At 44.8% G+C, this 27,981-nt stretch overlaps 1 protein-coding gene across 16 annotated transcripts in view; it reads right to left on the bottom strand.

The window, feature by feature from the left end:
• LOC148661785 (calcium/calmodulin-dependent protein kinase type II subunit gamma) overlaps positions 1 to 27,981 on the bottom strand; it is a 112,899-nt gene that overhangs the window by 11,317 nt on the left and 73,601 nt on the right. For 2 of the 16 annotated variants that reach the window (XM_088636052.1, XM_088636059.1), the window contains exons 11-18: positions 27,837 to 27,920; positions 26,897 to 26,939; positions 25,168 to 25,233; positions 18,612 to 18,652; positions 10,030 to 10,104; positions 7,780 to 7,824; positions 6,227 to 6,272; positions 2,929 to 3,033 (exon numbers count right to left, since the gene is read on the bottom strand). In XM_088636052.1, coding sequence (XP_088492178.1) covers positions 2,929 to 3,033; positions 6,227 to 6,272; positions 7,780 to 7,824; positions 10,030 to 10,104; positions 18,612 to 18,652; positions 25,168 to 25,233; positions 26,897 to 26,939; positions 27,837 to 27,920 — 505 coding nt within the window. Of the gene's footprint in view, positions 1 to 2,928; positions 3,034 to 6,226; positions 6,273 to 7,779; positions 7,825 to 10,029; positions 10,105 to 16,475; positions 16,509 to 18,611; positions 18,653 to 25,167; positions 25,234 to 26,896; positions 26,940 to 27,836; positions 27,921 to 27,981 lie in introns of all 16 variants that reach the window. The other 14 variants (XM_088636057.1, XM_088636062.1, XM_088636055.1 and 11 more) reach the window with 11 other exon arrangements.

Below are 27,981 nucleotides of genomic sequence, written 5' to 3' on the forward strand. Positions count from 1 at the left end.
GAGCTACCTTTCACCAACTGTGATCTGATGAAGGACTACGAAGGGCCTTCAAAGACTCATTTTTGCCACTGCTAACAATAAACTAACTTACATGACACACATTTTCAATGTTTTGGTTTCTGGAAAAGGGTGAATTGGTATCATTTAATAACCATGAATACTGCTACACCTGATAAAGCACCGGCAAAACACATAATACCACAATAACAATTGCAGTTGTTAAACTGTTATTAGCTCAGTAGAAATATGCAGTTAGCATTAAGGAGTTATAAGCTCTGTAGAAGACTGTGGTTTACTTCAGGCCTTGTGTTAAACATCTCAATTGCAACAGACAGGGTGCAACAGTCCTAGTTTAGGGAGACCTACCTTTTCTAAATCTAGGCTGACTGTTCCCTAGAATCCTATTTTCATATAGGTGATGCTTTGGTTTAATTCTAATTGTTGTTTCTATAATCTTACAGGTAAACAAAGTAAGTTTTATCTGAAGTACCTCTTCCAGCTTTATCAACCTTTTTATAGGTGGCAACTATGCTTGCCTCAGTAGACTGCTGGAAGAGCTGTGCTAATGGCTTACGACTCCTGACAAACAGCGCATTTCCACATTAGTGCCAGACAAGATACTGCTCCCCTGAGGCTGCCTTGAGCACTGATCTGAAGTTTGTATTAAACGTGTGCGCACACCAAATCTGACAATCAAGCCAACTTGACACTACACAGTGTAAGCAAGTGAAGAATACAATTAAAAGAATGGAAAACAGAGAGTGTAAACCAACGGATGTTAAATTTAGGCAGTGCTGGTACAATCTTATGGTCTTAACACATTATACTAGTCATGCCATTTGGAACATCACATTTACAGAAGTACAGTGCTGCTCTGGAACCACTACAAAGAAAAGCAACAAGGTTAATACCTCATTTTATACAAATAAAACATATAGGCAAGATGGAGGAACTGAGCCTCTTGAGTCCTGAAACTACTGTTTGCATTTATACTAAATTAATCCAAAAGACTACTTCTGTATTAAAAGTGCCACCAGAACCTGGGGCTAAAGGAGACACTTAGAGGATGTGTATTTGGACAACATTTCAATAGGAAGCACTTCACATAAAGACTTGTAGGGGTCAGGAACAAGCTAACCAGTCATGTTGGTAAAGTTCTCTGGAATTTTCAAAAAATGGGTGAATAGAAGCTGTATAACAATAGGATGGCCAAAATGGATGCTATTGTTAGTTGCCTTTCTTATACAGTATATTGTGTAATGTGGATTAAATGTGGAAAATTCCTAAGTATAAAATTTTGTAAGGAGGTAGCTTCATCTTTGTTAAAAATTATAGAAATTCATTTAAGAAACAGGCCAGGGCCATGGATGTAGAATAAAAGCTGGGATGATGTCAGTCTTCAGAGAGTGACCCCTTTAAATGGTGTCACTGTGACCTACAGCAGCTGGCTTGCTGCCAGAGGTCAGGGGCTTGCAAGGAAGATGATGTCATCAGGTCCCACCCTCGCGGCCACTGGCAAGGGTCTCATCTTCGTAAAAGTACACCAGAAATCATCCCACAACACAGGAGTGGAGAGGATAACTAACAAACCAGGAAACACAATGTCTATATTTCTGTGAATTAGGGTCCCCAATATTTAATACTTGAGTGTTTAATGAATGCAAGGATTCCTGGATCTTTGAAAAGTCAGCTCTTCTGTACCACTGTGTTCACCCTGAGGGAGAGCAGGGCAGGCATGGCGCACAGTGACATACATGAATTTCACAACACACCAGATACCCTTTAACTTCAAAACTGTGGCAGAGAAATTTGAAGAGAATATCTAAGCACATTCTGAAGGCGTCATACAATTTAGACCTTCTTTACAACCAAACATTGTTTATTTTGGCACAAACAGAGAGAACAGAATATACAAATAATTCACTGTTAAAGCTTTATTCTGAGGAAACATTTTTTGTCTGGTGGCAGATCACGACAAATGGCATCATTGAGACGTGCTTAAAAGATAAAAAATTGGCTCCACACCTTCAGACATCCAGAGTGACTCCCCAGTGATCACACTGCATGTCGGAAGGAAGGATATAAAAAAAACAGGGAGCAGGGAAATCAAAAGCAGGAGCAACCCTACAAAATAACACAGTCCACTGGGCATCCTCCTGGGATTACCAAAGGCTACCTGGAGAATTAAGAGCATAAGGAAGGGTTTGAATTTTCTGTGAGAGGAAGGAGGGGTGCACTTGTGAAGGGCTGACCTGGGCTGGGCTGGACAGCGCCAAAAGGAACTGGGCACAAGGGCGGACAAGGGTGGCGCTGCTCGGGCAATCAAGAGGAAACCTTGAACCCAGTAAAAGGGTGCACAGATCACATGCAAAGATCATGGAATAAACAGGTAAGGACCTATTGATTTTGTGGGAGGAACAGAACCCACAGAAGAAGAAAGCATGGAGTCTACAGAAAAGATGAGAGAATCCGTACGTGGACAGTACATGGTCAGATAAAGGAAGGGGAGACAGAATACAGCCAGGTATGTGTGCCAGGATGATCAGGCAGTGACACTGGGGGAACAGGGCAGTGGAGGTGAAGACAGCAGGGCCATTCCTGGCAGATGGTCGGGCGGGGAGACGCAGGCGAACAAACGGGAATAGAGGTGAAGTTTCAGAGCGAGGCTGGCTGGTCTAGAGTGTGGGAGGACACACAGATGAGCAGTGGTGCTTGTGAATCTGAAGAGAGTAGGAGCTATGAATCGGTTAGAGGTTCAGGGAACTACAGAACCAGGGGTGAGAGACACAGGAGAGGGCAGCGTGGGTAAGGGCTGAGGAGCTGGATCCTCACAGCTGTTAAGGAGGTGGGGGGTGTGATCAGAGCGGAGGCACGAGGGACGTGTGCCGGGTTGGGGGTTGTGGGTAAGGAGGCAGGCTGCTCACTTACTGGCTGGCGGACACTGAGCGGATCCCACCTGCACTGTCAGGTCCTCAGTCGCGGCGCTGCACTGGCTCACCACCGCGCTGTCGCAGCTAGCGCCACGGCCGGACACTGCCGCCATTGGCCCAGCCAAAAAGAAACACAAGGGGGGGGTTGAAACACAAGACACCATCACACACCGCCACCCTCCTGTTCACACTCCCTGTAACTCACGCCGGGCTGCCTTCCCACACAGACTGAGGGCGTCACCTCCCCTTCTCCTTGCCTGTGTCTCAGCTGGCTGCACAAGGCCCGGGGCAGGCAGGGAGAGAAGACACCGAGCTGCGCAAACTGACTGGTCCATCTGGGGCCCGGCAGGCTGCAGGCTCCAGTATTAATGGTATCTCACTGTGCCTGTCCTTGCAGACTTTCACCAAATAAGGCACCAAAGACAGACCAACAGCACCTGACGCCAACGTTCACACAAGCCTGGAGCTCCTGCAGTGGCTTCAGCTGCCATGCCAAGACGACTCATTTCCACGCTTAACTTGTCCTCCACCACAACTGAAACGCATTCAAGGGAATTAAATTAAAAGTAAATGAATCTGCCCCTTTGGGTTGCTGGTATCTAATTGTGTGAAGCTGTCCAAAACTACAGAGGCAGTGTTGGGGAAAGGTCCTGTTCACAGCACACACTGTCCCTCTCTTGACACTGTCACTATGTGTATACAGTATACACTGCACAACACAGTTGGCCATAATCACTGACTCTCAAAGACCCCAGATCAGCAAAACGTCTGAAGGAGAAGTGAATTTTTTCCCACAAACATGAGACCAAACAGCTGTCACAGCGCCATGAACATCACACATCATAACATCTCACGGGCTGAACTAGGTTACGGAAAGAAGCAAAGTGCTTTTGAGGGCTGTCAGCAGATTTATGGTGGGGCTTTGCTATAGTGTCCTGTGCTTCCCTACCAGACACACAATCTTTCCAACATCCATACTGAAAACAGCACAGTACACCTCTCCACCTACTGCCATCACATGAAAGTTGCCACCCTCACCCAGGACAGCAGAGAGTGCCACTCTCTTTTAAAAGGACTGAGCAGCACTGATGTCAAAAGTGTAGAGAAGTTCAGTGTTTGAGTCTACTTTGCAGTACTGTTCTGTCTGAGAGCCAGCAGATTCATATTTCGTGGCAAAAACAGAAGTTATGCAACGATGGCCGTGTCCCAGTATGCACACTTGCGTTCCAGTGCCCTTCACATACCGTATGCGTTCCTGCTGAAGCCTACAAGGGCTTCGGGTGTCCCTTTTCTGATTTGTGTTTAACAGGGGTGCCCATGAGTGTCCCCAATGGGCCCTCCATGCAACCTTCTCTGGTCCGCATCGGAGCAGATGTCACTGAAGGGAATTACCCTAAATTACTTGCAAAATGGTGACGTTTCATGTGTTTACCATTCAAATCAATTGCCGTAGACAAAATATTCAAGTGCTAGCAAAATGCAAAAACACAATTTTTTTAGGCTACTTTGGATTTGACATGTATTCTAGGTACGAAATGTTGATATAAAACTATTATTTCATCATCCCATTTCGATTGATGAATATTCATTTACCTGGGGTGAATTTTATACATGTAAAGATGAAATGTTTAATAATACAAAGCTTTGAGGTATTGCCAAATTTACTTAATTTAGTTTACTGTGCCCACTTTGAATCAGTCCTGTTTAATTTTAATGAACACATTTAAGTTCCACAGTCATTTTTGTTCTGGGACAGAGAAGAAAAAACACACTTAATAGTGCAAAGCTTTGAATAAACAGCCGTATTGGCAAGTTTTCCTTTTTTTTTTGTTTAGTTTGCCTGTTTTGAGTCGAGCCTGCTCAACATGAACACATTTAGCGAAAAATCATTTAAGAAAGTCTTTGTAGGTACTGTATACACTTAGCCACTAGAAAAAAAGGCAGAGCAAAAGCAGCAACAACAGAAAGCATTTTGACCATGAGCCATAACCAGCGAATGACACCATGCAAGGGTGTCCCATGACCCTTTGGTAACGACTGCTTGCTCTACATCACAGAAGTCCGTACATGGAGGAAGGACTTAGGGCTTAGTGCAGCATTTAGGACATGGCCAATAACTTATGTTTTGTGGCAATGTTAAAAAAACACAACCTCTTTTGATATCCTAATACAATTACACGGTACAGTATTGATGTGGGCTTTTGAAAAAATTGAAGGAAAGGAAGAAATATGAGAAATTTCATGTTATTTTAACTTTACACATCTGCGAAAGATTTAAAAGCAACAGGCTTGAAATAAATAAGCTTGTGTAAAAGTCACCCACACATGGGTGAGACTTTTAAGCAATGGGAATTTGACCTTCTCCCTGTACCATTAACACTTAGAACTATGGTTACTCTGACCAGCTTTAACTGGGAGCAAGCACAATGTCAGCAACATATAATAATTTGTTATGCCTGCTTATCAGAGGTGAGACTACAGCCTTCCCCAACATTTGAGTCTTTCCCAGATCTTCTGTAAAGTGTGGCCCTACAGTATATGCAATGTCAACCCTGGTCTGTTTAGCACGAAATGGACCCTATAGTGCAACATTACAGCACAAGGCTATAATCCCGGTCCTGCAGAGCCCAGTTCCAGCAGGTCATCAATTTCTAAAAGCCTGGATCCCAATTTCAATTAAAATCAATTACAAATGTACAAGAGTAAAGGTTTGTTCCACGCCGAAAAGAAAAGAGGCACAACGTTTCGGCTGTGGAGCCTGATGAAGGCTCGTTCCTTTGCAGCCTATGCATGCTGATGCAACTACCTACTTGAGCCAATTAAAAAGGTGCTGTGCTCAATAAAGTAATAGAGAGAGCACTTGGAACAAAAATCCAAATATTCCACAGTCCTCAAGGACCAGCGTTCCCTTCAATGAAACACCGCTTGAATAACTGATCGCTTGTTTCAACAAGTGTCTATAATCTTTAAATGCGGGTGATTTAGTGTGACTGATTAGAATAACTGGACTGGGGCTCTCTGGGAGCAGGGATTACCTCTGCAGTAATCTGCTGCACCAGGGAGGGGCTCTCAGGCCAAGACTGCACACTCCATGCTCAGAACCCAGCTGGCCAGCCCGTCCCTCGGCAGATCTAGAGCAGTTGGCCCCCAGTTTATGAGCTGACAACTCGAGGTGAACCGCAGCAGTCCTGTCACAAAGCTGCACGCCTGCGCCGCTCTGTATGTTTGGAGAACGGTCCTGCTCTGTGCTGGCCCAGCCACCTGGAGCAGAAGACCAGCTGAGGTGAAAACCCTACCTTTCAAGTCCTCCTCCTCTGTTGTATTGCAGCTCTCTGTGGATCCCTACAAGCAGATAAGACAGGAAAGCTCATCAGACTGGCCGACTGTGGCACCGACACACACATGCGCTCACAGGTCCCAGCAACGACAGTCCTCTGTGGGAGAGACATTGGATAAGGCACACCCATCAGGGTAGTGTCATCATATCAGACACAACTTTCATGGGAGTGACACTGTCAGTCACACCCCCTGCAGGAGTGACACTTTCAGACACACCCACTGTGGGAATGACCCTGTAACTGGCACGCACACAAGTGTTTCTTTCCTTCTGCAGTGGTCCACTTACTTTCAGGTAACACACCTGAATGAGGGAATTTCCAAAATTCAGAAATTGATACAGGGTTGATATCCATTATAGATCCCATTTGACATTTTAAGAGCTAAAAGTAAATTTGCAAATACACTTCCAAATACAAAACAATAAATGGCCCTGTCATTAAGAAAGCAGCTGGAGCTAAAACCAGAAGAGACCATTTTCCACATCTGCATGGGAATGTAGAATTGACAGAGTTAACTTAAATTTCTTTTTAGCAGACAAGCAGCCACTGGAGCTCAGACACTAGTTCAAGTTCCATTGAAGTCAATCGATAATTGGCCAAGATGACTGTTTCAATCCTTCCTAGCTGCCAATCAGTAATCTAGAGTGAAGGGCTGCTGTTAAGATGCCAGTTAAGCAGAAGCCAGTTGTCCTTATAACACTGAAGCAGGCCTCCTGCTTGATCCTGGAGCTGTGTGCAGGTCACCTCACCCAGGGCCTCAAACACCCCCAACCGCACCAAGAATTGCTCCCACTTTCAGTATTTCATTAAGTGCATTTGGTGTCAAAAAGGGCCATTCAATTCACACTGCAATAAGAGCCTGGGAATTTTAGATGGACTTTAGTTGGAGCTGAAATGGTGTAGCAATTGTTACTGGGTTGGAAATAAGCTTGAAAAGTGTCTCTAAATGAACCAACTATAGCTTAGGACCATACAGTACATTATATATTCCTGTAAAATTCCTCATATTTTGGTCTTGGAGGTCCAGATATTGGCCACTCTCGTGTCCACACCGGCTGCTCATATCTGTATAAACACATGCCAAAGGGAAGCTGCTCTTCATGGCTTTCCCAAAAGACTTCAGTCAGTCAAGTTGACTTTCTGGGAAGAGTTATTAAATCCCACACTGTGTTCAATGAAAGGCAGTTTCTGTTAGTGTGGAGATGGAGAAAGAGTGGCAGGTTCTGCACTGGAGAAGAAGGCTTTGACTCTAGCTTTCTCAGGAACCGTCTCCTGAGAATAATATAATTATCACCATTTTTCCCCACTATGTGACAACCTTCAGCATGACCTCCTCCTGTTAATGCTTGGTGTTGTGTCCCCTGTTCCAGGCTGCTCATTCTGTGGAAGGGATCTGAATATTCTCCTTTGGGCTAAAGAAACTACAAATAAACTGACAATGTGGACATAACCAGTTCGTGAGGCCTGTGAATGGGCTTGTGTGCTTTTCTGCAATTAAAGCAGCGTCTCACCTTGATGCCATCAGCCGGGTTGTGCACGACAGTGGTCTGTGGTTCCTAGAGGAAGCAAGACAGAGTTTTAGAAAGCGGAAGAGAAAGGGAGAAGGGGTGCGCCCAGCAGGTACACACCCTGAGAGCAAACCCCTACAGTACAGCTCACTGTTTCAGAGCCCAGGACCACACACACACAACACGGACAGGTGGAGGGAGGGACGAACAGCAGGGGGCTCTGGATTAGGGGAGAAGAGGGTTCTAGAACTGGGGCTTGCAAACACTGGAACAAAGAATTAATAGCCGAAAAGCACAATAATTTAAAAGTGGCAGAGAAGGGAAAGATAAAAGTCCATACGGATGTGGAGAGCTAAAAGGGAAAGGCTACAAAAATAAATCTAAAAAACAACCCTTTGAAAATAAAGGGAGCAGGGGCGGGGGGGCTTTACTGTGGGAGAGCAGTGGCCTCAGACTTGTCAGTGCCCACTCCCCCCTTCAACCCTGGCACTGCCAAGGCAGGCCCTCAGCAAAGCCAGGGTGCTGTCACCAGGGCAACACTCCCCTCCTCACAAGCGCCTGCTTTCAGCACTGCGTCATAGCCAGGCACCCACAATACACTGTCCTGTCACCCCCTCCTCCCTACACACCCACACACACACACACACACTGCGAAGACCCACGCACAGTAAGCTTGTTTTGAAAAGACAAAAAGATGCAGTCCCCAAGAGTTTAATCTTAGAAAGGAGTCCCTTTTGCCAAAGACGCAAGTAATCCAGATTGGGGCTTTCAGACACAGGGCCCCCTCACTATAAGGGACCTACGCAAGCCCCAATACTGATAAGAATGTTTTAAGGATGGAAGGAGGGTGTTGTTGCTTTGCCCTCTTCCTTCTTGTGTGTAAGTAAGACTGGCACATCGCAACAGGGAGCTGACGTCACCTCAGCACGCAAAGAGAGAGCGCTCCTGGGTAACTACTTTCATAACGAGGCACATCGAAGAGCAAGTACACAACACTTGGGTCAAGAAAGTTGCTGTTCCATGCAAATTGGTTTCTATTGATTTCTGTACTTATGCTTTTTCGGGAACTTGGGCACCAAAGCAGGAGAAATTTCTTCCTGGGGTTTTACTTCCTGGCTGTCTGTTCCAGGAAGCATTCTCTTCCTCTCCCGGCCTAAGCTATCCCCTCTCCTCTTCCGCCCTGAGGAGTGCTGCCCGTGACTGGGTTCTTATCTGGCAATCAAGCCCAGATCACTTTCTGCAACAAACTCTTTGAGAGCTGTGAGAATTGAACCATTTCCTAGAAACTGTAAGATTTCCAGCTTGAGATCTTCGAGCTGTTCCACGCAAATCTGTGTACTTGCCCATTAAAAGCGCCAGCTATTTTTCTAGAGGGACACCCCACACCTTTACAGTGCTTCAAATGCCTTGTCCCTGAGGATTTCTAATGACTATTGAGCTGCAACTGTGCCAATCACATCTTAAAAGTAAACCACTGTGTAGTTTGTACATAGATAAAGGAGGGACTGCATCTTCACTGCAACTGCAAAGCTCCGTTTCCTGACAGCCCTGGCTCCCACTTTGCCACACTAATAAAAGAGGCGCTAGACCAGTACTGTGCTTTTGCGTCACTTTTTTCCCCACTCTTCACTTGACCAACAAGGATTCCAGTGCTGGTAAAGGAAACTACACTTTTCAACCAAACAGACGTATTCTCTCTTTCCAAGGTCTGGCCTGAAGTGTCCCTGCATTCTGAGCAACAAAGGAGAGAGCAGCGAGAAAGAGACAGACCCTCCCAGGGCAGGTGTCATGGTCTTGCAGTTCTTCGACTTCATCCTGAAACTGAGTGCTTGATTTAGGGAGGTCATCTGGAACAGACTAGACACCACTGGGCCAGAGCTCGGAAAACGAGAAGGCGACTGTCCCATCGAAAACCAGGGAATGTCAGGCCTTAATTTCTTTACCAACACTGAAGTTTAAGTGCTGCACTTGGACTCCAAATTATTTCAGCAGGTTTTGGAACGGGGACTCGGTAAAAGGGGAACCAGGTGTGGGTCACAGGATGCAAATCAGTTGCGTCTGTTAAAGAACCAGAACATCGTCCATATCACACATTTTCCAGATGGAGGCGAAGGTGGGGAAGAAGGGAGGGGGGTGGCGAAACAGAACAAGAGGGTAGTAACTGAAAACAAACAAAAAAAAGCAAAAACTAAACGAAAAACAGAACAATGCCAAGTAAAAAACAAGGAAATAAACCAAGTTTAGATGAGATACCATTGGTGCGGAGGATGAAATGCTGCTGTCTTTGCTGCCGCCTACTACACTGTTTTTACTGTTGTTTGTCTGCGGCTGGGCAAAAAAAACAAACACAAAATGATTTTTTTTAGAGAAATGCAAACCAAAGGATCCGAGCAGAACACCCAGGCCAATCTGGGGGGCCAGGTCATCAGGTAATCCCCTCCTCTTCCTCTGCCAACTTCCCAGAAAATCACCCCCATCCCCCCCCCCCCAATTCCAGAGACACTTGTCACAGGGTCCGGTGTCACCATGGTAACGCAGGAGTGCCTGGCTCCCAGATGTCACTGGAGCTGCAGCCGCCCGCCTCAGCTCCTGGCGCAGACCCAGTAGGACCCGCGGACCAAGAGACAGGCCCCTGACCTGGAACCATAACTCTGTGGTCGGCCAGTCTCTCACAGAAAACAGGAACACGCAGTGTGAGTGTGTGTATGTATGTCTGCACGTCCCTCACAGCAGGAGGCCCCTGAAGCACGTGCCGGTCTCCAAGAGCAATAAGCGCAGGACGTGCATCGGTGCGGTCATCTGTGTACATGTGTGAGCTTGTGTGCGCAGCCAGTGTGACTGGAAGATTCCTGCACCACTAAAAATGTCTCTGTCTCTGTGAGACTGGGTTTCTCTTTCAGAATGTCCAGGATTCTGCGCCTGTCTGAAGTGTTAAGACACTGTATAAAAAACAGCACGCCACTTTATTTCACAGTAAACAAAGAATGTGGTGTAAAAACAGTTTAAGACAACCTTTGGTGTTTCAGTTGAAAGATGTTGTCTCAATGAGTTTGCACACCAGCTGAACAATTTTAACCATTCCTTTAACAATACTCTCAAAGCATGTTCCTTGCATTTGTGTTTTTTTCTACCGGCTTACAATAATAGATTGTCCAACTACGAGTCACATTTTGTGTCTGAAAACTCATTCAGGCTGGCCTCATCAGGGGACAATACCTGTTTCACACAGCTGACATGAGTATAGCAGGTGAAGACCCTACATAACTATTTCTTAAATTTTTTTTCCTTACATTTAGATTGCACTTTTCTCAAAAACACCCTTACTTTTTTCGAAAAACACCCTGGGGTTGTTAAGAACCACAGAGTCAGGACCTCAGTTTTACATCTTATCCAAAGGACATTTTACAGTATAGTGTCTCCGTCACTATACTGGGGCATTAAGACCACACAGACTGCAGGATAAGCACCCCCTACTGGCCCAAGTAACACCACTTCCAGCAGCAACCATAGTTTTTCCCAGGAGGTCTCCCATCCAGGTACTGGCCAGACCCACACCTGCTGAGCTTCAGTGTGCTGTCAGTTGTGAGTTGCAGGGTTGATATGACTGCTGGCTAAAAGCAGAAATCAAGAACACAGATATTCTGCTATCACACCATCCTTGAACAAGACTGTCTAAGACACATGCAGCTCGAGGCTACTTGTAAGACAACCCAATGAAACTAAACACAACAGCTAATCAACTGAATACAGGAGGTCTGTTATACATCTGGGTTAGCGATTGAAAGGCATAAAGTGAAACACCATATAGGAGGGAATTTTCCCCTACTTCCACTCCTCCCTTAGAACACACTATATAAGAATACATACAGAATATACTATATTAGAAAACATGCAAATACCATGGTGGAGTTAGGGATTGTAAGAACTGCTATTTCTCCCATAAGAATATGACCATGATATTTACTATGTCCTTAAAACATATACCTTTATATTTATATATAAACACAATGACATTATACATAAAAGCGTTTTTCTTGTAAAAAGCATCAAAATGTAAATACAACACTAAAATCTAATTTCTCCTAGTAAAGGACAGTGATAGGGACCATTTCTCAAATCAAGTTTGTATTTAAACTATATTGCTCAAACCATTGGAATGCAAACATTTAACTTTAAACTTTTTGACAGATGATTTAAGTTGTTTCTGAAGCTTGATAACCTGCTACTGTATGAGAAATTCCATTACACCAAGGCTCAATCTGAGCTTCACAACGTGAACAGAATTTCTCACAGAAGCTCTTCTGTTGCAGCATCTTCCTCACCCAACCCTTTAAGTCCTTATACAAGCTTATGACTTTCTTTCTCCTTTTTTCCATGATTGCACTCCTTTGCTTGTTATTTTTACTTCTGAATGATTTAAAGCATGCTAAGCCTTACTTTCCCTTTCAGCTACATTTTACCTGTTTGTTTTAAAACTCTTACTACAATTAAATAGTAATACCTGCTGTGGGTGAGAAATCTACAGTGTAAGTTGAAAATTAGCTGGGATGACTCATGACTTGAATTGAGCAACTCACCATAAAACTTTCACCCAATAATCAATCATCATCGTGTTTGTACAAAACAACGCATGCCAGAACAACCTATAACAGAGACAGTCAGTAAACGATAACCCCTGCAACACAGAAAAAAAGCTCATACTGTATGCGTTACCAGGTGAAAACTATTCAAAATGCCACCTTGCAGTCAATGGTGCTCTTCCCAAGACAAATTACACGGCTAAAATTTACATAAAAGATACAGAAAAGGCAGGTTGTTTCTTCTACAAGCTTGTCTTGAAAATACAGACCCCAATAATAACAGGACAGGAAAACCAGAGCCACCTTCGACAGGGAGCTGCTCTGGTGTTTCACAACATTCAGAAGTGGCATATTGTGCAAAGTGAACTACTCAGACAGGTATCACAACCCTGAAGCACCTCTGTAGGTGGCCAGGAGATGACAGAGGGCAATCCCACTCCACCTGACACTAACACTAGATGTTCACTGGCTTCACCTCAGAGCTGATTTCTTAAAAACTACAGCAAAACTTTCTGGGTGAGGTAACCACCAGAGGGCACAAGAACCACAGCAACTGCTTGGTAGGCTCACGAGAAAGCAAATGCACATTGAGAAACAACTGCATGTGTGTGTGATGCGTGAATGGTGTTATAACTGTACAATAACAGGCTTCTTGTACAGGCTTGCAGGTTACTAGCCATAAAAACACTGAAGTGTTGTAACCTGGTTAACTGTGAAAGGGATAAACCCGTGGAGGAAATAACAGGTGTGCTGTGTGAATGGCTCTTTCAAAGAATCCTGGAAATGTCCACTTGACATACTTTCACTGCAAGGGCCTCCACTGGACTCAACTCCGACGGGTCAGCAGCTGGAGCCTCAGGAGGCCTGCCTGTCCAGGGTGCAGATGTGCTACTGTGGTCGGTGACTGCAGAACACAGCTCTGTGACTGATGCTAACCCTGACTCTCTGTGTGGGGTGAGGCAGTGTGTGCAAGTGGACATGGCCGCTGTGGGGTGTTGTTACTGCAGGAGAGCTGACTCAAGATCTCAGTGGTCTTTTACAAAACACTATTTCGCCTTTAGTTCCATTTCAGCAGCAGTGCGGTATTTGAAATTGTCTTTAAGTCCCAATAGTGCCAAAGCTAATTGAACTGTAGAGAAGAAAAATGCTTCTCAATAGCCTTTTCAAAACCCTTATTTCTAGCAAAACAAAAAAATAACTAATGCAAACCATTCTTTATTAATACTGTATTAGCACAGGCAGTACTGCAGCTCAGATATAAACATTTCAGATATAAAGCATTTCAGCCATCCACATCCGCTGCACAGTGCTCTCTACATCTCCACAAGCTCCGTGCACCATAAATCCCATCTACAACAGCAGAGGCTGGCTGCAGGATCCTGGTGCGGAGATCTGGGGAAATGGGCCAGGTGCCTGCTTTCCACAGCAAGCTTTAACCTGAACCAACACTCTCCCCCAGAGAGCTGGAGTCTCACTGGAGTGCTATGGACCCACACACTGAAAACACCACAGCTTATACTGTATTTTGATAAATACAATAAATGCCATGTCATTTCTGAATACTGTATACTGTACGTGTATGTACTGGAGGGGATCACAGCACTTTATGAAATCAGATTAAAATAACCTTAATCTTACTTCATTCCTGGATAGAAATGTAGCGGTTGAGCTCTAGTGGGCAGCAGCCTTCTTTTCTGTAACATCTTTTCAGCCTTCTAAACAAGTATTATTTTTCTACTGACCATCACCATGTTTTCCAAAAAACAGGAAAAAGAAAATTTTCCTGACAAAATTATACAAAATTAAATTGTAACCCCATTGCTCTCCTTAACCTTCTTTCTCACCCACTGCTCTCTCAACCACCCTGCACCCTCCAGCCTCTCCAGCCTCTCCCTGTCCCCCCTCATTCTCCGCCTCAACCACTCAGTGGAGAACTGAAGGTCCAGAGACCAGGACCTGCACACGTTGGTCCCTCATCTCTGCCCTTCAGTAACTCTTACACTGTTCTCACCTAGTTGAGTTTCATGGTCATTCGCTCACTTGTAAAAGTTAAAATGAGGACCATGTAATAACAGGGTGTCCCTGTTACTACTGTTTTCACACAATCTCCACACGCTGCTGTGTTGAGCACATGCTAGTAGTGCACCAGTACACTCACCACACATCAGCTATCATTGGGGAGGAGAACAGAGTGATGAAGCCAGTTCATAGATGGGGATTACTAGTAGGTCATAATTAGTAAAGGCCCAATGGGAAATTTGGCCGGGGTTACACCCCTAGTCTTTTCAAAAAACATTCCGGGATTTTTCATGACCACAGAGAGTCAGGACCTTGGTTTTATGACTCATCCGAAGGAAGTGTGCAGGAAAAGAGGGACTGGGAGGAACTGTATTGTGGTCAGGTGGCACATGGGCACAAACGCCGTGTATGAATACAGTAAAAGCTGGAGCACGGTTGGGCACAGAGCGAGCACAGCACTGCTTCTTCGAGTGCACATGGTGGGGTGAATGCGCCATACGACAATCGCCTCTTTCTCCGCTCGGCCCTCTCTGAGCCCTCCGACAGTGGTCTCGCACCCATGCAAAAATGTACACACATGTAAAAAAAATATAGCTTCAAAATCCCATAGTATGAAGCCCATAAAAAAGGCAGAAATACAAGGATTGGAACAAGATTCCTGTTGGACACCAGTTTGATCCATTCCAGGAATTTCCAGTCACAGGGATTGTACTGATGAAGCAGAGTGGCAGTCTGGTTCAGGTATTTTAACCTGTCAAATCTCACACAATTACTTTAAAACACCCAGCATGAGGTGTGAACTTTGACACAGGAAGCTGCAGCCAGTTTAAACCTGGAATGGCTCACTTTGGTGGGCAAGGGGGATGCTCTTTCCATCCCTGCAATCATGAGGGATTTTCTGTGTTTCGTGAAGTCATTCTCAGATGGGCAGCGCTGCTGCAGCTCTGGAGCTTTCAAAGGGGGTTAGGCAGGTGGGAGCAGCTGTACCAGGGCAGTGAAGGAGGGGCCGCAGGCCAGTCCAGGTGAGGCTTGGAGATGGGCTGTGTGTGGGGAGTGATGGACATGCATGTTGTGTCCTAGCCTGACCTAAGATGGCACTTCAACCAGGTGTAATCAAGACAAGAAAAGGTCTGGACAGAGAGTCAACAAAGAACTCAAGGAGTCTTTCTGATGTGTGTTCTAAGACACCCTGTAACAGCTGTGCAACACCTTTGCATCTGTTGTCATTTCCGTTTATCTGTTTTTTTTTCTCTTGTCTGAAGCATTACTGCTCATGAGTCTTGGCAGGAAACCGAGGGGGGGAAAAAACTAAAAGAAATATGAGACAGCTCTTGCAAAATTAGAAAATTAAAATGTAATCAATAAACAAAGTAAAAAAGAAAAACATCGCAATGCCCCTCCCCTGTCACTAGGCCAAGCCTGCTGTCATGAGCCGCACTACCATCGCTATAGCGACAGGAATCAGCTGACCTTCTCACAGCCAAAGCCAACAGCCAGCATTTCCTTCTGCTGTCGCCAGGCAGGATCCAGGAATGAAGCTGGGGGCCTTCTGAGGACAATTCACTGATTTAATCCTGTCTTTTGAGTGTCAGGTTTGAAAAGGGCTATGCTAACCTCTTGCGTGCTATGCATTCATTTGGATTTTCCTCAAGGGGGAGGTTTTGTGCTTCATTTCTAGAGAGAAGTTAAAGATGTATTGAAAACATCTTTAGAACTGAAAAAGGGGTGACAGATTTGAACTGCTTCAATAGAAATGGTTTAGCATCGGTGGGCTGCCCCTGGGCACATGCGACACCAGCTATCTGGTGTGGGGGGCCGGGCAGGAGCACTTGGCCTAGCAGTAGCACAGAGACTGATGAGTGACAGAGACTAACGAAGCAGTGAACGCTGCAACAATGACGGCACATGGGGTGGACATGTCTGTGTGGGCCAGGTGGCAGGGAGGGGGTGGGGGTGGTGGTGTGTGGTGATGTCAGATGAACCAGGAGTCGATGAATTTCCAACAACAAGACAGCCCCACCCCCCCACCCCCCGCCACACACATGACCCGACACCCCACAAACCACTTCATCTCACCAAGAGACACCAAACAGAGCTCACCATTAAATACACACTGGAGCTGGACTTCCTTTTCTGAACAGATCACAACAGAAGGAAGAAAGAATAGGAAAATAAAAAGAAATAACAAAAGAAAACAGAAAAACACAGCTGCTGGTTAGAAGAGTTCACAGAAAGGAAAAAAAAAGCAAGGACAAGTACTTTGAGAGAGACGAATGAAGTACGAAGAGAAGGGGAAGGGGGCGCTTTACAAACAAAACCAACAATCTTGATTACAACGAGCTCACGTCTTATCCTTGAAAATAAGAAACCCAAGAAACAAACCAGAGTGGTTTACACTGGCTAATGCTTTTCAGGAAGACCTAGAACATGCCCATATTGCAGAAACAGACTTAAATGCTATTGGTAGATGCCATATATGAATAACATTCAAAATAGATTAACAGTGCACTTGGAAAAAAAAGTGCTGTAGTTTCTTAACAACACATCATCCCAGTAGCGAGATGAAAGAGCACAGATGTGATTTCAGAATTAACTAATTTTCTCCTCTGCTTCGGAGATAAGTGTGGTAGGAACATGCAGTGCAAACAGTCTGTAGTTAAACTGTAAAAGTCATTGTTTCAGCATTTTGTTTTTGCTGGCCAGACAGAGGAGTTAAGAACTCAAGCTGTGAGAATCAGGAAGTTAAGGAGCCAGCTTTTGTCAGTTCTTAATACTAACTTCAGGCACAGTTGGCTTTCTCAGGACTTGGAGAGCACGTCCACAGCAACTGAGCAAGTATTAATTCCTACAGATAAAGTACACAGTCCTAAATCCACTTCTGGTGAGAATACAAGTCAGAGTCACGCCAGTGTGTGTGCAGTACAAGGCACCCTGGAGACTGTCCCTAAGCTCAGGGGTACTTCCTGTGGATCTGCAAGCCCAGGGAAGTGTACTACCTGAAATCCTGACACCTTGTTACAAGGCCCTAGTATGGGATACCAAGGCATGTCGCTGGGGAAAATCAACAGATGAAATGATTTTGCATCATTTCTCTCCTTTCTGTAATTATCCTGCATGCTGAGCTATTCAGTCACACATTTTGGGAAAATGGAGAAAGGTGACAGCAGAAGGTGCCAGGAAACTCTGCGCCGGTCTAGATTATTCAGCGCTATCCCACAGAGAGCTGCAAATTGCTCATTTTGGCGACAGCTCGGATTACACAGACACCTGCAGTCATGGTATCCGTGTTATACAGAATCCCGTGACCAATCAGAAGTCTTGTAGGGGTTACCAAACGTGCCAGCTGATTAATAGGAAGGTCTGCTCTGGGTGCAAAGACTGCATCAGACCCCAAACAAAGCAGCAAAAAGAGAAATCATAAAAAACCTTTTCTCATTTTTTGTGTTTATATTTATACCTCCCAGTGTGCAAATTGCACTACAACGTCATGTCATTTGTGTATTTAAAGGCACAAAAATGTTCTCAGTTTTGCAGTAGCTATGCATCCCCTTTAAACATACATTATCTGAAACTCTCGCCATCCTGCTGACACAGCAGTAATGCACTCTGCCCCTGCATTGTTAACTTGAAATATCTGCAAAATTACTTGGTTCACAGTTTCAGCCCTCCATACTAAAGACATGTTACTCCTCTCAATGGCAGTATAGCATGCAAATCAAGGCTGAAAACGCTGCTCTGCACCAGCACATTGTGATCTCCATCTCTGACGTCCTGAGCAACCTGATCCTGTGTGCACAGGCTACAACTGGAATGACAAGGCTGGGCTTCATCGTTCTCATACCCTTTTGCCATGAGGACAAGGCTCTAATCCAGGGCAATATAAGGCAACAGAGAATACTTTTTCTGATTACATTTTGAATTAAATCAACAAAGCTCTGCGTTCATTATCAGAAGTGCGTGTAGTGGACTAAACTATTAAGCCAGGTTTACCGATACAATACGCCGAGGGTCACAGGTCAACTTGTTTCATGTGAATCAATCCTTTGTGACAGCAGGCAGAGGGATCTGAAAAGTGCTCATCCAGCCAGCTGGCCAGCACTCACCATGCCCTTCAGTTAGGGCAGATTCCTCAGAAAGACATTACAGCTAAGAAGATGCAGAGAAACCTGAGGCAGGAAAGACCGAAGAGAAGAGACAGAGTGAGTTACACAAAGCACTTTTCTCAAAATCCCTTACCTTCACTCCATCCGATTTTTTGTTTAGTAAACTTTTGGCTGCTGTAAGATAAAAAGAAAAAGATAAAGAGTTTTAGTGTGGGAGAAATCACATCACACACACATAGCACATGCGACTCCCCTGCCGTTTCATGTTTTCCCTTTACAGATTTAATTGGGATATTAGTCAAGGCACACAGACTGGGCTAAGAATGTACGTCACTCAAAATCAAAACACAGGTTATTTTGCCTGTATCCAAACATGGGAATTTGCTGTATTTCTAAGAAAGCTAACTGTTTTAGTCGGGGGGCGCTGGTCGGAAAAGTGGGACAGCGTGGACTGTTATCGATGATGCAGACTCCGCTGCACCTTCTTGGAGAGATTCGCTCTTGTCCTCCAGGCCGAAAGGGTTTCTGTCAAAGAGCAGGGACATCACAGACAACAGTGCCACATTGTTCTGGCACACTGCCATGAGGCCTGCTCTCACTATAAAAATGCCACCTCACACAGGTCCATAGAATTATAGCTGTCCAAGGAGACGGATGGAACTCCACATCTAAAGGACAGAGCACGTTGCATTCTCAAGAGTAAAGAGCAGTGAATAACAGGCAATCACGAGCCACCCAGGAAGCTTAAAAAGCATTCTGAATCATGTGACATCACTAGATCACAGCATGGGAAATCAGAACGTATGGGTCAAAATATGGCAATATATGACATCTATCAACAGATCCTTCATCTAGAGCTCTCTGAACCTTGACTCCAATGTCAAAAGAAGAGACAGCTGTTAGAAAATCATTCTAGCTCGATAAACACTGCTTTGTATGTAGAGAGCTGTCACACACCACTGAGTGATCAGCCTTGCCTCCGTCAATTGACAAAAAAGAACTGGGTGAATAAACGATGAATGTTTATTAAAAACATCGCCATCACCCAATGCATTTCAACAGAAAATAAATAGGAACATCTTTTTCAACATTTGAGGTTCACAACAGGATTACAGTATAAATAGACCAATTCTCACCACCCACTCTGGTGGTTTCAACAAGGTACCAGATTGACTGGTTGGTCCAGCAGAAGCCCAGATGGGATCCTGCCCTGCACTGGGATGTAAAAACTCAGGAAAAAACTACTCTGAGCTGGGTGGATTGGGAGTAAAACTCACTATGGCATGGTAAGGGGAACAGAAAATACCAGAGTGAGATCTGAGAGATCCTTACCTTCCACAGAAAAAAAGGAGAGAAAAGCAGGAAAAATAAAAAGCAAGATTCATAACACTTAGTTAAAAAGAAATCTTTACAAGGATGCAATCAAAACTCTCCCGTGTGGTGCATGCTGCAGTTAGAATGAAGTGGAGGGCAGTATGTTTGGGTTATATCTCAAAGGCTTCAACATGCAACTTTCACTATTGAAACTACAGGTCCCAGGGTGCACCATTTATTAGACTCACACAAAAGGGAGACAACCATCTCTTCCAACAGCACTCCTAAATCAGCTCTGCTAGTGAAAAGCACAGAGGACAGGGGACAGCGGAGGGCATGGGACACTGACCACAACTAGTTCTGCCCTATATGCACCATACCAGATTGAAAATCCTTTGTTTACTTGTAATTTCTCAAACTGACCATGATGGGTTGATCACTTTCAGGTATTTCATAAGATCAAAAGAATGTGTACAAAAAAGTAAATAAGCACCATATTTAAGCCAACTGTCAGTAAAAGGCACGAAACACAATATCTAGCATTTGGAGCAAATACTACTGCAACCTGTAAAAATCTGAAAAGGCTCAGACATTGAGCAGACTTATCTTCACCCTGAACCCGCAGAGCAATAAAGTGTGCATGCAAACCTGAAGAAAATAATTCTTAAAAAGCAAAAAGATGCAAGGTCTCAAGTGTAAAAGCGCCTGCCTGAAACTCAGTCTGAGCCCTGCAGTCCAAACGTCCGCTGACCTTGAGCAGAACTGGGGCGGCTCTAGCAGAACTGCTCAACTACTGCTTCTACTACTAGAAGTGAGAACCTCTGAGCCTGCAGTGTCACTGGTGAGAGCTGTATGCCTCCTCCAACCAATACAAACTAGGACACTGTTGCAGAACCAGCAGTGTGTAAACTTGTGAATGGAGAGCATTTCTCACATTCCCCATTGTCTGCCAGTACAAGGGGCTGAAAATTGGAACTAAGTTTCCCACAGAATTAAAAATCACCTGTCCCCCAAATAAAAACAGAATTAGCTGGTTTTCCAACATTTCTGCCCATGCATTGGAAATAGTCTTGTGCATGAGCATCAACATCTGGCCATGCGAGATCCACAAGGCAGAGCTTTCAGACGCCGCTGCTGTGCCGGTGCTCAAAGTGTTTCTTCACCAAGCTGCTCATTACAGAACGAGGCTGGGCTTTGTGACTGCTGTGACATGAACAGCTCACTTTCACTCTTCTGCCTATGAAGGTTTCACTGCAGAATGAACAGACCATAGCCAACACTTGAAGATGCATAATGGAACAAATTGCATTATCCAGGACTGCAACTGTTCTGCTTCTGTTGTATACACATAATAGTGCATGTGCTTTTGTCTTGGACAAAGGAATCTGACAAACGAAAAGACAAATTGTAATTTGAGCCTATTGACCAGGTATGAAGACAAAGTGGGCTGATGATGAGTATTGATAGTCCTTTGAATGCTCAAGGTCAGGGCCTAATTCTGAAAGAGTCCTTTTCCACAGAGACCAACTCTACTGTAGAGTGCCGGGGATCTGTACACTGTGATGTGGTGAATGGGTGGACCTAAAGGAAATGGACACAGCATTTGGAAGTCAGCAATAAAGGTATCAACAAGGGGCTCTTTTTATCATAGATGTTAAAAGTCAGGACTAGCCAGGACTAAGGATTAAACTACCCAGTAATAAAATAATTAAATGTAGGAAAGTATTCTAACCTTCTTGGATTGCCTTTAAACAACCATCACAGACATGATGTGGCCAACTCAGTGAAGCTACATTTAAGACTCTGGCACGTCTGCTTACTTTTTAATATTGCAACTCTTTAATCTCGCAAAACTACAGTAGCAAAGATGCACACACTGCTTCTTAAAAGCTCAGTGAGGCGTCTACTGCTACAAACTGACCTAGGAGAGCCTGTCTTTTGGAAAGAAGATATCATTGTGCTAGGCAACAGCCACGATTAATTCTCACAGCTAGACAAGTCATGCTATCATGGCCTGAGATTCTGAAAGCCTGGAGAGACTACAGGCATCCACCAGAGCAGAAGAAGAGAGCAACATTTGTAACACCCTAAAACAGCTTGCCTGAGCTGCCTGAAAACACCAAAAAACAAGACCACGTATGTGATGATTATATACAAACCCACTTAAATAAAAAGCTGTTATATTTGCAGTGGGAGGATATGCAAAATACTGACTGGAGGCATTCAGCAAACTTACTTTCCCCATTTTCATGACTGCCTGTGAGGAAGTCTAGGGCTCATTTCTCCGACCAGCTTCCAGTGTTACAGGCCTCATTTTAAACTGCAGCTGGAAGACTGGTCATATTCCACAACCCCTTCTTCATTTTAGAGAGGTGTCATCTCACCAATGAGTTCATACAGTCAATACCATATGTAAGTATTGATAAAAATAAACTCATCTTCGCTACTATTTTCATTTCAACAAAACTACTAAGCACCTCATGCTTGGTGGACGTCTCTTTCATCATCTACTGTGGGAACCCCAGGGGAACAAGCTTGGCTCTTCTTAAACCCACTAACTTCTTAACATTATTCCCTTTGTAGAGCCCAGCCCAGAGGTCAGTCTGAGTCAGACTGGGAACTCTGAAGGCAAGGACAGATCCCTTGAGGAACGTTTCATACGGGCAACCTGCATGGCCAGTTACTACCATAACATCATCTGTACTTTTGTTTACTGAGTGTTAATACACTAGATTACTCTTAGACCATGATCTTCCATCTTGAGTGTAAGGCCCTGCAATTCTACCCTTACTTATTATTGCAAGTCATGGTGGTTTATTGCAGTACCACAGTGCCCTCATAATAAAAGCCACAGAAAACCACTGTGAAAGCAAAATACATTAGTAAGCACAATTTTCCAAAGCAAATGCATGTAAGTACATGGTCACACCAGCAGCCTGGACCTCCAGTGGTCAAGAACACAGTGGTTAAGAGGGTCCTGTTGTGGGTGTTGGACCTGCAAGGCCTGTGCAGATGGCCTCTACCCTCAGCTACTACAAGAGCTGCTCCCCAGTTTCTACCAGCCAGCAGAGGGACCTGAGGGACTGCATGCGCCTCTCTCCAGCCATCACAGGACACAAGCTCTCAATGATGTTCGTTCCAGATGAAACTAGCAAGCAGGACAGATCAGCAACCACAGAAAAATGGTGGAACCCAAAATGCATCTGATTTCCATGCAATCTGACAGCGCATGCTTGCTTGCTGTTTTTGTGGTTTTCCAACCGAATGCAGTGTGGGATGGTATTAAATCAGCTTCTTCACCTGGTGGAGGGACGGTTGAGTTTGAATGTAAATCTGTACATCCCACTCCATTAAAGTGGTATTGTGGTGGTGGTGTTCATGAATGAATGGGCCGTTAATACCAGTCAGTACAAGTGATACTGAATTTACACGACTTTTAAACTTTAAATTTTAGAGCTAAGGAAACAGAACCATGGTGCTTGTACCAGAACCCAGGTTGAACTCTTTGCACACATGCCCCCAGATCAAGCCTAGGCTTATGCCATTAGTCAGCTGGTGCTGGCTCGACCCATCTTAACCCAGGGCTGGCTGAGGTTTGTTGGTTGGCCTTTGCATTTATTGCTGACCACACCACAATGCACCTTAAGACTCGCCCTGTACCTGTGAAGCCTGCAGGTGTAGTCGGTAAGATATGTACCCTGTCTCCAATCACTGCTACCTCTGCAGAGGCACTGTGGGAAATACCAGGGGGCGAGAAGAGGACAGCCCGAACAGTGGCGTGGCCCAGAGAACAGAGCACAGCCCTTCGCCTCTGGGAGAGCCAAGACTGATTACAGGCTCGAGACTCAGAGGGAGAGAGCTAATGGCTTTCTTTAAAGCAGTGTACCAAGGCACAAAATCTGTAAGAGAAGCTGGAGGACTTTACTAGCATACTTTTGGTTGCTATTACTAAAATGTGTGCTTCACAGTTTTCAAAGATGCATACTACTTAAAAGGGCAGATAGGATCATATTCAAAGATATTCCTACCCCTCTGTCATAATGTACTTGGGGTGACTACACTCAAAAATAAGAGATCTCTGTCAATATAAGGTCATCAAGGTCTACATTATGCAAACATAGGGTTAACAAAAGCTTTCTTTTGGCCAAATAGAAAAGATAACTAAGCACAAATTCAGAACCAAAGAACAGCAATAATATAAAAGAAACCAGCACCTTGAACTGATTAACACTCCTTATTACAGAACTAAAAACTACTGTTTTGAGCATTTGAAGATAAACCAATTGATCATTTACTTACAGTATGAGATCACTAAAAAACTTCTTATCATTATCAAAGTCACAGTGAGCGAGAAGAGTGCTGGGACTACTCACCTGAGCAGTGTTTTATTGTTTCTCAATACTCTGTCTACAATGATGCATTGAAAATCCCTCTCTTTAATATGCATTTACATGTATAATATACTACTACAAATTAAGCACAGATGTTCAAGAACATAAATGATAGATTTAAGCATTAATCTGATCTGGTCTTTAATGTGTTTTGTTAAGTTGTTAAACCTCAGGCTATAAAGCAGAACAATTTACTGGATGGAGCATTTTCTTATAACTGGAAGGCATTAGTTATCTCAAGAGATTTAAAGGCTTTTGTATGTTATTCTCTGGTCTTGCTTTTCTGTGACACAGGTGAGTTTACCACAGACCCTGCTGTATTTACTAGCAGGCCAGATGATATGGTCACATGAACTGTAAAAGGTTTGAAGGAACGACGCATTATGTTGACAGAGGATACCCGAGTCTAGCTCACTGATGAAATCCACCAGCAGAAGAGGAACACACAGAGCTAATTTGCGATCTTGCACTCTAGTCTTTCACTATAACAGTGGCCTTTGGGTGTCTTACAAGCTGATAGTCTGGGACTGCGCAAAGATCATTGTGCCCTGCTAGCCTGGCATCTGCATGGGATTCATCCAGAAGCTGGGGGGGGGGGGGGGGCACAGAGAGGTGATGGAAGGTGCCAAGGCAATCAGACTCCCGCTGCATGGCAGATCGTACTATTTCACTTTAACAAATTGCAGGTTCTTGTACACAGGTCACCTGCTGGCAATGGGTACTGCACACCTATAATTGACAGTTTTTTGCCTCACCAGTGCAGCTTATAGATGAGCCTGCAGCAGATCAGACTCTGTGGAAGTCTGACTGCCGCCTGTGAGCAGGTGAACGAATGGAGAATCATGGGGGCAAGCAGGCGTGTGTGTGAGCATTTGTGTCAGAGCGGGCATGCGTGCCAGTGTGACTGCAGGGCAGGCTCCCAGGCGACATGCTGGCTGGGACGAGTGGGGGGCAGGGGTTCCCCCCCCCGCTGTGGGGACGTACCTTGCTCCGCCAGCGCGGCAGTGCTGGTGGTGGCGGCAGCAGCAGGGCCGGTGCTCTGCCGGCCCACTAGTGGACAGAAAGGCGCAGAGTTGGGAGGAGCCATCGGACACGGACAGTGTATGGCTGCAGCAGCCTCCCTTACAAACTGGGAGCTTGCCGTCTGATCAGCCTTCTCCCGAGCTCCTATGGGAAGCTCAGAGGCTTAACACACCTGGACTCTGGCTTGCTGAGAGCAGTTTCACACTGCAAGCAAGAAATACTTACCAGAGGCCATGGCATGCTTTCTTTCACAGAGCCAGAAACATGGCACAAGAAGGACATCAATTACTGTACCAGAAAAACAGCTGAATGTGATGGGGGAGCCCTACAGACATGGAGATGGGGGAGCACTACAGACAGAACAAAGGGACACGATGGGCAGAACAGCTTGTTTGGTTTGTAACGGTTCTTGATGAAGAGGCCTGACAAAGTCCAGATGGTCAGCCCCCCACAATCTTTTACCATGGTAAACTGATGCACTAATTCAAGTTCTCCAACAAGTATTGCCACGCCCTTGCAATGCATTCACAGTGGAGTTTCCTGTGATTTGCATTAGATATTTTTATAACTATATAGAAATATAGAAATAAGGTAAGCCTTCTAAAACTAGATATTTCTGTAAGTTTTACAATAGTTTGATCAATTTGTAATAGAACAGAATCTGTAATAGAAACCCAGTACAATGGACTACAGAGGAAGGTAAAAGGAGTAAGGCTGTCCAGTCTGGACTACACAGATGGGGTTCAGAGTATTTTCTTTTTGGTCTGTGTCTCCATTCCCTGAAGCTCAATTCTAGATACTGGTCTCAGTGCCCTGTGTAACCATTTGGAAACTGTTGCAGTATCATAGGGATCCTAGTGTAATCATCACCTGAGGGAAGGCTCATTCAGTGCAGGATACACCCCCAAAGCACTACAGCAAGAGGCCAAACTACAAAACCACACACACACAGCTGCAACGCTGAAACCAGGACTAGGGAAATATCGTTCCATTACATGAGAACTTATAAGATCCCTTCAAACAGAATCCAGAAGAAGTACCATTTTTACCAATAGTAAAAACAAAACAACAATCAGAGATCCTCAGTGCAGAGGCAGCGTCCAGGGAAAAATGTGTTGCGGAGCCTCTTCTTACAAGGGTGGGATTGCAGTACCCAGTTCCCACAGCAGAGGTCACTATCCTACCATGAGTTTGAGAGTGCCTCAGTGGAGAAGGAGTGAGGACAGCTCTGCTCAGACTAGGCTGAGCGGATGCAATCTTTCATTCCAACAAACCATTAAATAACTCTCAGCTGCAAGACCTTTTAATCAGTGGATTTCTTGGATCAATAAGCTACTTGCAACCAAACGAGCAAGATGGCCAGAATGGCCATCTCTTGTTTGCAACCTTTATTTCACTCCTGTGCCATTAAGCAGAATATATAGTTCCGTCTCCCACACACCGATTCAGGCTGCCCTCTGAGAAGCTATAATTCCCTCAAGACGGGGAGAATAAGGGGTGGTTATGACCGTGCTCAGTACTTTCTGTTCAACAAACCTTCTACCCCTCAAACAAAACCACAGAAAGAGTCCATCCGTGTCGCTTGAATTGTGGAGAAGTGGAAAAGAATCCCTCATCCCAGCAGGAGGTGGGAATGAACAGCAGACGTTCATCTCTTACGTAAGCAACACAGATCTTCCCAAGAACTCACCTGAGAAATTTCGGGAGACCAGCATGGTGGTGAGGATTGCTCCCTGAAATAGAGAGACTGGTGTTAATCTATCTGAGCCGCTGTTGCACAGTTACAGCAGAACAGCCCTGCCCACAGACACTTCTAACTCGATGTGAGCTGGCACACACAGTGGCAACAAAGGCTCAGCCTCCCCAGCATGTCAAGTAAGGGTAACACAGCTGTAAGAGTGGGGTACGTGCTCCTGAAAAGTGCACCATATAGCAAATCAATGGATGACCAATCAATTTTCCGCATGAGAATTAATGTAAAAAAGGGTGGGTGTGATTTGACAGTCCCAGAACACTGTCTACACAGTCATATAAGAAGTATTTGGTACATTTATTCTTCTCTTTAATGCTGTAACGGTGCATACGATGAAAGATGCTCTTTAGTGAAAGGTTCTGCTGTTGCTTCAGGTGTAATATTTAGTGCGGCATTAAAGGTGTTTTACAATAAATGGTTACACTTCTGCCTATGCACTGCACAGGTGCAGATTTCTGAAGACCTCATGGCAATATAAACAGTGCATTAGACTGTGAACAGTATAGACAACACACGACAGGTTCATGAGTGCTTGTTGTCTGCTCTACCTTATGACTTCTACTGTACATTGATGCAAAGCACTGGGAAAAAGAAACTGAATCTTGGCGTCCATAGAATTGCAATGTATTTGCAAATCAGCAGATTAACTTGTAGCAGGCATAACTGTACAGCAAATGTCACTAAAGCAGACCCTGCACATTTGTGGTATAAACACCTTGCTGCACGAGCATCTGCTTCAGGCCCTGCATGAATTATCAGAAAACGCAGTGTTTGTGTTGCCCTCCAAAAGAACAGGAGAATCTGTAGGAACCCAGGCGTGGATGGGGAGGAAGAGGGAAAGGGGAACTCTGTAGAAATAGATGACAGGCCAGGCTACCTTGAGTTTTCTTCTGGCATTGAACTTGCGCAGACACTCCACTGTCTCCTGGCGATGCATCATGGATGCCACAGTAGAACGTTGCTGAAGGAGAGAGAAAGAAGACAAGTAATGCATGAGGCAGAGTGGGAGGACTCATGCTTAC

The sequence above is a fragment of the Lepisosteus platostomus genome, chromosome 6 (assembly GCF_059453375.1).
Source record: "Lepisosteus platostomus isolate fLepPlt1 chromosome 6, fLepPlt1.hap1, whole genome shotgun sequence".
Taxonomy (NCBI): Eukaryota; Metazoa; Chordata; class Actinopteri; order Semionotiformes; family Lepisosteidae; genus Lepisosteus; species Lepisosteus platostomus.